Below are 11134 nucleotides of genomic sequence, written 5' to 3'. Positions count from 1 at the left end.
TCGCTCAACCGTCATGCCCACGGGCTATATTTTCTTCAAGATCGAATCATTGGCAACTAATAAGTGTAAAGGGCTACATTGCCCCAAGTTTGAATAAACGCTCGCTCGGTTGTAGAGACTACGAGGTCCAAGTTTGATTAAGTGGTTTAAAACATTATGAAAATATTCATAAGGCAAATAAAATTCTCGCAACACAGGAAACAGAAACAAAAGCGAGTCGGCGAAAGAAGAGATATGCCAATACACAAAATTTATCTACATGGGTGGTTATAGCGTAAAAACTAAGAACTCGAAAAAAATTTCAAACGGGAGCGGTCTCTTCTTTATCAGGTTCCCCCATTCTCGGATCCGCTCTTGCTCCCATCGTCGTCGTCATCATTATCGGAAACCAGAGCTTCAGCATCAGCTTCGAGTTCTTTGGCCCTTTTTATCTCTTCCGTGAGATCGAAGCCGCGAGCATGAATCTCCTCGAGAGTTTCTCTTCTGGATCGGCACTTAGCAAGTTCGGCGACCCAATACGCCCGACCATCGGCGGGTTCGGCTGCCTCTCTTGCCTGGACTTGGGCAGCTTCAGCATCAGCCCGATAGATGGCCACGAGCGCATCCGCATAAGCCTTTGCCGTTTCAGCATCGGATTCGGCCTTGGCGAGTACTGAGGCCAACCGAGCCTCAAGCTCCTCAATTCTTCTTGCTTGAACCAGGCCTTTTTCCTTTATTTTTTGAAGTTGGGTTTCAGACGACGATAACTGGGCTCGAGCAGTCTCTTTTTCTGCAGCAAAGCGGTCCATACCTTCTTTCCACCGCAAGGATTCCATCCTTATCACATCGACCTCCTCACGAAGCCTCCCTATCATCTCGATTTTTTGCTGCAGCTGTGAGACCGAAATGTTAGCTATCGTTCTGGTATCGAACCCATAGGTTTTCAAAAGCATCATTACCTACTCAAACAAATCATTATGGTCTCGATAAGCCTTGGCCAGCTCGGCTCGGAGATCTTTTATTTCCTCCTCTCTCTGTCCTAAGGAAAGTTTGAGAGAGTTCCTCTCGTCGGTAGCGCGGTTTAGGTTGGCCGCGTATCGATGCAGCTCATTCTGGGAACGAGAACATTGTTCTCGATGGACTGCCGCAGCCTACGAAGAAACAAGAAGCGAAGTTAACAAAAAACGAACATAAAGGCAGTACCAACAAAAAGATTTTTAAAGACTCACCTGGTTCAAAGCCTGCCGCAAACCGTGAAAAAGATCTGATTCATCACCGGCACCGGCAACGTCCTCGATACCAGTAAACAGGTCATGAAACGGATCCTCTTCATCGTAAGGCCTGTCTAGATCAAGGTCCCCAGAGCTTGAGCTTCCCGAATCACCCCTGCAAAAAAAGCGGGAAAAGTAGGCGAATCCTCGATCGCTGCTACCCCAAGTGACTCGCTCGGAGCATTCCCCTCGGCTCGGAGGGGTTCGAGGGGATCTTCGATTGTGAACCCTGCCGGTTGACTCTGATGAGAGGCGTCTTCGACATCCGATAGTTCGGGGATTCTACCTGAACCTCTCTCCGGTATATTTTCAGTTCGAGACGGAGCCCCATAGGGCATCATCGATCCAACCGGCAATGAAGCATCGGTGGCTCTCTTCGTCCGGACCGCCAGCGTGGACTCATTGTCCTCTTCTTCTTCTTCTTCTTCTTCTTCTTCATCCCTTAGGCGCAAAACGGATTCAACGGTCAAAGGAATAACATTCTTGTTCGGCTTACGAGCCGTCCTCTTCTTCGGTTTTGGATATTCGGGCAATAAAGCTCTCTTCCTTTTATTTTCCTTCACCGGCTTTGGGACGGAGGTCGAAACATCCTCCTCATTAGACAGAGGTCTCAAGACCGCGTCTTTACCCAAACCTGCATATAGGAAAACCTTATAAAAAATATTTTGAGAAATGCCTCGTCGGAGTCCGAGAAATGAGCTTACCGTAATATTTGGCCTCCCACCGACCCTTAGACAAGTCACGCCATGAGCGCTCGACATATGTGAAGGTCGAAACAAGATCCCGTACCCAATTCTTGAGGTCGGGAACCGCTCCGGGCATCCAGGGAACCGCTACATCATGAAAAGAGGAGTGTCAATAAGAGAATAAAATGAAAGAACAAAATAGAAGCAACATCAAGATCACACTTACGTTTCATATTCCACTCCTCGGGAAAGGGCATCTTTTCAGTCAGGATCAGGTCCGAAGTCCTTACTCGAACGAACCTGCTCATCCAATCCCGGTCCATGTCCTCGTCAATACTCGAGAACAAAGCCTTGGTAGCACGACGCTGGAGTTTTATTAACCTTCCCCGAAAAAGTCGGGGACGGTACAACCTGATAAGATGATCGAGAGTGAACGACATTCCCTCGATTTTGCTCACGAAATATCGGATCAGGATAACAATCCGCCACAAAAGAAGGATGGACCTAGCCTAAGGTTACCTGATACTGTCGACAGAAGTCGATAACGACGGAATCGAGGGGACCCAAAGTGAAAGGGTAAGTATATACGTTCAAAAACCCTTTCACGTAAGAAGTGATATCTTTGTCAGGGGTAGGTATTATCACTTCTTTTTCGCCCCAATTGCAGTCCTTCTTTAACAGATCGAGGTGCTTCTCAGTAATCAAACACATGTACCTCGATACCGGATCACACCGGCCAAGGACCGATGAACCTTTATCAACTTTAAAATCTGAAGTAAGGATGCACGCCCCAGGGACACACTCCTCTGGCCGTGGTTCCGTCGGTGTCTAATCGGCGATACACTGTGAAGAGGAAGCTTTCTCTTTCTGAGGAACGGTTTGCGATGTTTTCGCCATTTTTGAATTCAAAAGTAAGGAGTAGAAGAAATTGATAGAGATTTGGTAGAATTGAGAGGTCCTTTCGGAAAGAAATCACAGCTTTTCTAGTAAGTTGGAGAGTATAAAGAAGAAATTGAGAGATTTTAGAAGATAGAAGGTGTAAAAATGGTAAAAGATAAAAGTGAGAGTTATTTATAGGTTCAAGCGACGACGGTTCATTATCAACAGTGGCCGACCACCGCCTAACATGCATTAAATGCCTTGAAAGACTAAACCGACGGGACAACTACCATATGCATCGTGGCCGAACCTGATAGAAACGACAAGATATAATCCGATCGAGCTGTTAAAAATTACATCATTTCTAGCCATATTTCTTTCTGAGAAACGAGGGGACTATGTGTATACGGTCGAAATAGATTTCAGCCTTGGCATGTCTGGTACGGTTCGAAAAGTGGTGTATCGAAGTAAGATCCCGAAGGGGGCACGAACTAACCTAGAACCCGGAGAGGCCGGTCCGCGATGAGATCGATATCATAATCAAACTCGAACAAGAATAGAACTATGACGCGGGTAGATCTATCGTGCTGATAATTCAAAAACCAACCTACATCGACCTGGAATCAATTCAAGGGCTCAAACCAAGATCACAAATTCGAGTCGAAATCAAGCTCGAACTAAAATCGAGGATTCTAAGCAAGATCGAGCTCCGTTGTAATCCCACTAGAGGGAATCTTGGCAGAAATTATGGAAAAACTGATTTATCATGTGTCTCACACTGAATGTTTATTTTATTATACTTGGAGCCAAATCTCTCCACTATAAAAGGGCTTGGTTATCATTTCTGTAAAGACATCTTTTTTCTGAGATTTACACTATAACAAAAGTATTATTTCCTCTAAAAGAAAGAGTGATCATTACAGTTTCTTAGATTGATTCTATTTTTGTTAAATCCTAAGGTTCACTGTTCGTGATTGCCTTGTCTAGATTACTTTTTCTCTAATCTATATTCACATTTTTATTTATCCTTGCATTTTGTGTTAAGTTGTACCACATATCTTCGAAACTACGTATAAATTCAACTCTATCCATTTTTTGGGTAAACAAGGGATTAAACTTTTCAGAAAATAGCACAAACTTGTTTCTTAAGCTTTTATGTTCAACTATAATATGATGTATTAAGCAAATAAATCATCTTCCTAGCTTTATGATGAGGTTGACTTGAATAAGTTAAAAAAGATATAGACTTTGATTTTGCATGTTTTCTTTCACCTTTAATTAATGCAGTAATAGAAAATGGATTTAAGCTAATTATATGTACAGAGGTTGTGTAAAGATATTTTACTTATATTGCCGGTATAGCTTAACATGTGATAACAAATTAATTATTTTATTAATTAATGTTTATAATAGAAATTAACTTGTAATACCTTATTTTAATTTGAAGTTAGAATAAATAACACTGACTCATGACGCACCACTTCGAAACTTTGAATTCTTATTGATTACATACGTACATATAGCATTAATCAACAGAGGGAGGATGTGGATATATAGTTCACAGCTTCATGTACCAATGGAACCTTCTCTTACATTGTTAAGAGTTCAGATCTCATTAATTTTTTGAGTACTACTGCTTAATTGAATTTTCATTATTCTTATGTTAACTATCTGAGATAAACAAAAGTACCTGCATACATTGCTGAAATCTGTTTAATTTGAGTATTTTTCATTTGTATTCTTTGAACTGTGAATCTAGTCAATGAATGAGGCACATGGAATTTGGGCTATGGACTTGAGAATTGAATTTCAGTACCAAATCCATTTCCAATTGGACCCCTCTAATATCAGGTGGCCAGTTGTGTAAACTATTTTATTTTTCTTCCTTTTTTACACTCAGTGGTATATAATCCTGATATGGCAGTAGATCTAATAGACTTTGCGATATAGTTTAGAAATATGAATGGTAGATTTTATGATATTAGCTTTTTTTACTATTAAATTGCGACAGATTTGAATGAAAAATATAAATAAAGAAGATTCATATAATTGAGTAATTGAGCTGTTGTTATTATAGTAGAGTTTCAATCTGCTTCATATTTTGCTTAGTTGGATAATTTATAACTTTGATTATAAATAATACGTTTTTCAAAAACTTCTATTTTATTTTCAACATAATTAAAATTTTGAATTTACGAAAGAAAAAGAAAATCAATACTTCCACACTGTTACACTGATCCAACGGCCACGATCCACCGAAGAAATTGTGTACATATATACGCTCCACACCTTACAATTCCCCTCATTCCAATTTCAACTCGAAAACAGAAAAAACCGCCAAACCAAAAACCGTTCTCTCATGGCTAACTCATCGCTCCTCATGACTCTGTTCCTCATCCTCTCCATCATCTCCACCACCAACGCCGCCGTCAACTTCACTAGCCCCACCACCAAAGTCACTGCCACTGCCACCGCCATTAACTCCACAATACCCGCCACTAACACTAACACTGCCGCCACCGCTACCGCCGCCAACTCCTCAATATCCACCACCAACGCTAACACCTCCACCACTGGCGTTAACTCCAAGATACCCACTACAAATACCACTGCCACCGCCGGTAACTCCAGAATACCCATCACCAACACCACTGCCACTGCCGTCAACTCTACAAAATCCACCACCAAAACCACCGTCACCGCCGTCAACTCCACAAGGACCACCTACAAAAACAATACCATTACCCCACAAGAACTAGACACCCTCCTCGCAGCCATAAGGTACCGCGGCTACCCTCTCTTCAGCAACGCCATAGACACCTCCGAAGTCCAATTCCAAATGCTCTCCACAGTCGCCGACACTTCATCGGCGTTCACTATCTTCGCTCCAAAAGACCATTTTCTCTACACCCTCGATATGGCCTCGGACGCCGATGCTTACGTCGCCGCACTCCTTTGCCACGTCATCCCTTCTCGTCGACTCACCATCACCCAACTCCGGAACCTTACTTCTCCGTACCTCGAGACCCTTTTGCCCCATTACAGTATCCTGGTCGGGAAGAGCAATAGCGACGATGTTTTCGTCACCGTTGATGGAGTTCGGGTATCGGACCCGGATCTTTATCTCGGGTCAAAATTTGTTGTTCATGGGTTAGATGGAATTCTTCTGACTGGGTTTAATATGTATGAAGACACTCTTAGCCATATGGGTAAAGGATTTTTTGCTCCGGAGATGGGAGAATTCGTTGGTTCTCAAAATGGACGGAATTCTGCGGTGGCGACGCCTAAGAAAGCGTCAGTGCCGGCGGCGAAAATTGGAGGGTTTTCGAGAATTATGAGAAAACAACGGAAATTGCAATATCGCCGGATTTGGAGGAGTAATTACAGTGCCCGGCGTAGCATTGACGGCGGTCGTGGAGATGATGATTTTTAAGGGCACTACTGTAAGTTTCGGCTTTCTTCTGGGGCAAATGTGTCTTCTCAAATTTTGTACAGAAGTGAAAATTAGTGAAATTGTAATTCTCGAATGTGAATTCCCGATTGAATATCAAAAAATCGAAGGTAATTGTTGGGTAAATTCTCATTTTTGTTTTCGGAGATATCAGAAATTACTCCATTCTTTCACTTTTTTTTTTTGTAATCTTCTAGTCGTTTGGGAATTCTGTACAAAATGAAAATGAAGAAAGATCCACTTAATCCTCTTTGCAGAAAGAAGAACGTCATTTTTCTTTAAACTAATTAATGGAAGTTTATATTCTTTTTTCAAATTAATCTTTTACTACATTTCTTTTCTTCTCATTATCGTCAAAAATAATGAAGAAAGCAAAACTTGTTAAGTATACGGTGAGCCACTTATTTTCCTTTCCTTAATCCCATTCTATTTTGGTTATATATTTATCAAATTTATTAATGAGCGATCTTACTGAAACTCACTGTAATTTCCACCATTTTGCTTGCTTCAATTATACAAGCAGGAAAAATCATATGTGCATGGAATATATATTTTACAACCTTTATTTTCTTTCATTCTCAATTGTTAATACTAAAATTATTACGAATAAATTATTCTAATTAATTTTTTTACTATACTCATTATTTTGTTATTCGAGCATTATATATGCTTAAATACTTTTTATTTTTTTAATTTATAAATAAAATTTATTTATTATACAGGTAAGTCCATAATATAAATTAAAAAGGGAAAATCGTAATATTAAAAAGTAAAAATAAAATAAAAAGAAGATAAATATTTATAATTTAGAGGGTAAAATAGCTATTTGACAATTCAAAATTTGGTAAATCTAGTTGAGTGACCTTCTGAGTGTTATATGCATAGTAAGTAATTTTGTTGTTACAAAAGAAAGAAAAGTGACTTTAGCCGATAATTTGGATAATTGAGTGACCATGTGAGTAATGGACTCTATCATTAGCTTTAGTAATTAAACAAAGTTACATGACAAAAACAAAAAAGAATATGTGGAATAAACTCAAGCATCAAGCATGTCAAAGCTTTATATATTCGTGCATAATACTCTTGATAGATAAAAACACTTCAAAAACCCTTAATTTTTTGTCATGATTAAAATTAATAGGCTATGGAGCCAAAGGAGATGGTATCTCTGGGGTTGAACAAGACTCACTAGCATCACAATATCCATGCAAAATATCCCCTTCTTCGGAAGTGAAACCAATTGAGCCAAGCATGGACGGCCAACAATGGCGTTCAATAGTTCGAATGGCACCACAACAATCTGGACCAAGGTAAGTTTCACCATTAATGAAGAAAAGCACGATCTCCCCGCTGCATGTTTGGAGCTCCAACAATGAATCCCAACACTGCGACGAACCTTCTTCATCTTCTAACTTTAGACGTGCCAAAAGCGTACTAGTACTAGATTTTGTGGTTAAAGGTCGAGCTTGAAGAATATTGATCCATGAAAATAGGGTAAGTAGTAGCACAACTTTAAAGATCGTGAGACTCTTCATGTAGTTGTTATAATACGTTACAGTATATAACTAAGGAGTGGGATATATATATTCGTGTGATGATCGATCGTAGAAGAAAGGAATTGTGGAGCTGTTATATATATACTGTATATGAAGAAGAGCTAGCGGAATATTTATGGGGGATAGGAAAGTGAAGAGTTATGAATTTAATGTGGAGAAGAAACAAATACATTACAGTTTTTTGTATAACTGATCTGATTAATGCTTATAATGAATGAAGTAAATAGAATAGATATGATGAATTGTCCAATTATTAAATAATGGCATCTGAAGGGTTTTTCGTTAGTTCTGAAAATAACTATTGAAGCTCTACTTATTCTTAGTTAATTAACCAATGACATTATATTAGGATGGTTTGCTTGATTTAATTACAAATTCTAGTAATTAATGGCTATTTCATCAAATAATAATATTTCGTGGTTCATGCATTATGGCGTACTGTTTAATCAAATTAGACTTTAATTTTCAGTATCAAATGTTTAAAACGTACTCCCAGTACAATGCATGAGCTAAGCTTACTTGGAGTCACCCATATAATTGAAGGTGAAATTGTGCATGTTTTTTCCTTTTTTCTTTTTTGTGAATATTATTTAAAAAGATGGATATATAAATGAAGTAAAGCATCCCTCCACCTCGTTGTTAAATTAAAAGAGTGCTCTCTTTATGCGTGGGATTTAGAGAAGGTCGGGCCGAATCCAAGGGCGGATAGAGTCTCATATGCCACCTCTGAGCCCAGTATTTTTAAGTGGAGCATAATTTTATGTTTGTAAGATATACTAATATTGTAATAAATAGTAGGCGGGATTCCATACTTTTAAAAATATAATACGTTCAATGCTAGAGTCTTAACTATTAAATTCATAGAGCTTAAATCCTATATTCGCTCTCGCCAGATTACATTGGATATGATGTACACAATTTTATCATGCATTTCTACAAGAAATCGTGGTCGCGCCTTAAACTCATGACCTTCTAATCGCAATAACTTTTAGCATAGCACCAAGATTCCCTTGTTAGTTCAAGATTCCCTTGTTAGTTCTCTTAAGCTGTATATGGTGAATGTTCTTAGATAAAAATCATGATAGGTTTTCTTAACTTTTCCTTTTGTTTTGTTTCTCCGCCTTAGTACGCCCAGATAGACTGATTGAGTGAACGAAAGATTAAACTGAAAAGCTCTTACCGGAAACTAAAAAGAGGAAAAGGATGCAGATCACAAGTTTTTATGCGTAAACTTCACACAATTTTCTTAATTTCGAGGTACCATATGGTAAAATTTCAATAATTGAACCTTACACTAACAACAATATATTCACCACCAATCTGAAATTTCTTAAATTTTTCTTTTAGTCCATATATTCACAAGGTGATTTCATCTCATTGATATGTTAAATAAGCTTTACGGCTTTCATAAGCCCCTACAAAGAAATTATCTACTTGGTTTTGAGGTCGGTGAAACTAGACAACGAGGAGGAGAAAATAAAAAGGCATCCTTATAAAAGCAGATTTTATAAGTCTGTCCTCCCCTTCTCTATTCACTTCAATCCCGACTTAATTGTATTACCACCTTAAGACTTTATATTCCAATTTATACAGTCATTTTTTGTTGTTCTTCAATTGTATTTCATCATCTTTTGTTTCCAATTGTTGGGGAAAATTGGTGCATATTGGAATTATGTTCACCTGCCGGCCTCAAATGATTTTGGACCGTGGTTGGTCTTGATTCCATTTTACTCTAAGAGGGTGTAATTAGCAGTAAAACTAACACTTGTTTTACCTGCTAAATATTGAGTGTGCAAAAAGTTATAACTCTTAAGTCATTCAAAAAGTAATTATAAGTAACTTTATATTCATAATAAATAAAATTACTAACCCGAAAAATTAAGACAAATAATATTTTATGTCTGGTTAGATTATGGTAATTTTTAATTACACCATCAGTGGGTGTAAATTAAATTCTAAGTAATATTGGACTATTTGAAGTGACAAATTCAAAGATTGATAAGAAAGCCACGAGGCCAGACATGCGTATCAAATTTTATCAGTTACTATCTTTATATCACCGAAATATTAAACCTAATTTATTGAGAAAAAAGAGACAAAACAATAATTTCACAAAATTAATTAACAGCCATAATAATATATTGGAGCTAGGGAAAAATACAATATTTTCCCAACGTACTAATCTTCTCAATAAAACTACAGAAAACTCAGTGGCACTCTAACCATGCATGGTAATTAAGAAACTTGGCCTATAATTTGAGACTCCCTAATCATTCTTTATGTCCAAAGGCAGCACCAATGGAGAAGGAGCAGGACTAGAACTAGATGAAACATTACTAGTTGCAGAATTAGAAGCATCACAATAACCCCTCAAAATATTAGTTTGTTCAGGAGTGAAGCCAAGGGTAGTTAGCATAGTAGGCCAACAATGATGTGTAATGACATAAATGGCTTGGCAACAAGGTAAGTCAATATCAATTGTGCCAATTGTGAAATAAGCAACTATCTCATTTGTGCAAGATTTTATCTCCCCAAGTGCATTCCAACAATCTAGTATACTTCCTTCATCTGCTTGGTCAAGTCTTGCTAGTATTGGTATTTCTCTAGCTGAATTAACAAGGCTTAAATCTGTGATTGAACAAACAAGAATGATTAAGAAGACAGTGCAATATTTCAAAGCCATGGTTGAAAAAGAGAAATATGGATGTGTAATTTTTCAGAAGGAAAAGGTGAGGAATATAATGTTGGATGTAAAATAGGGGATTTTATAGGGGTTTAGAGGGAGAGGAGAGGACTCTTTGAGTAAATGACATTTTGAAACTTATGTTTTTGGTGTAATTGCGTGGCATCCAAAAAGACATGGACGAAGATAATGGGATGCTATAGTTAAGTAAACATTGAATGAGAAGTCCTGTAATTATAATTTGGAAATACGATGAATATGTCAGCTCAGGTAGAGTTGGTTTTCACTATTTATTACACTCAATAAAGACAATGCGAGCAAAAAGCTTCTAGCCTCTTTTATGTTTTTTGAAAATCTACTATTGAGACCCTGAAATAAAAAAACTCGGTTAACGAATTTAAGATGTACGTACAAATTTAAAAGTATCACATTTACCAACAAATTTTATTTAGTGCAAGTAGAAAGAAATTAAAGCTATAACTAGCATAAGCAAAAAAGAAATGACCTAAGACATATCCTATTTTGCCTTAAGCGCTTGTGTTTTGTGTTAAACCATACAAGTGCCGTGTTAAAGGAGTTGTGGGACTAAATATGTTAGGAAGTATACAAAAAAAAAATACTTGATAAAA

General features: G+C 37.9%; 2 protein-coding genes across 2 annotated transcripts; both read right to left on the bottom strand.

The window, feature by feature from the left end:
* Window positions 1–7319: 7319 nt before the first annotated feature.
* Window positions 7320–7852, bottom strand: LOC104087190 (egg cell-secreted protein 1.1). The gene has a single exon (XM_009591597.3). It carries the CDS (start codon window positions 7799–7801, stop codon window positions 7409–7411), a length of 393 nt encoding a protein of 130 aa, XP_009589892.1. The 5' UTR covers window positions 7802–7852; the 3' UTR covers window positions 7320–7408.
* A 2236-nt stretch (window positions 7853–10088) lies between these two features.
* LOC104087191 (egg cell-secreted protein 1.2-like) lies at window positions 10089–10505 on the bottom strand. Its single transcript, XM_009591598.4, has one exon. It carries the CDS (start codon window positions 10503–10505, stop codon window positions 10089–10091), a length of 417 nt encoding a protein of 138 aa, XP_009589893.1.
* Window positions 10506–11134: the final 629 nt, after the last annotated feature.

The sequence above is a fragment of the Nicotiana tomentosiformis genome, chromosome 5 (assembly GCF_000390325.3).
Source record: "Nicotiana tomentosiformis chromosome 5, ASM39032v3, whole genome shotgun sequence".
Lineage (NCBI taxonomy): Eukaryota > Viridiplantae > Streptophyta > Magnoliopsida > Solanales > Solanaceae > Nicotiana > Nicotiana tomentosiformis.
Note: the sequence above shows the minus strand (reverse complement) of the source record. Positions and strands in the feature narration are given on the sequence as shown.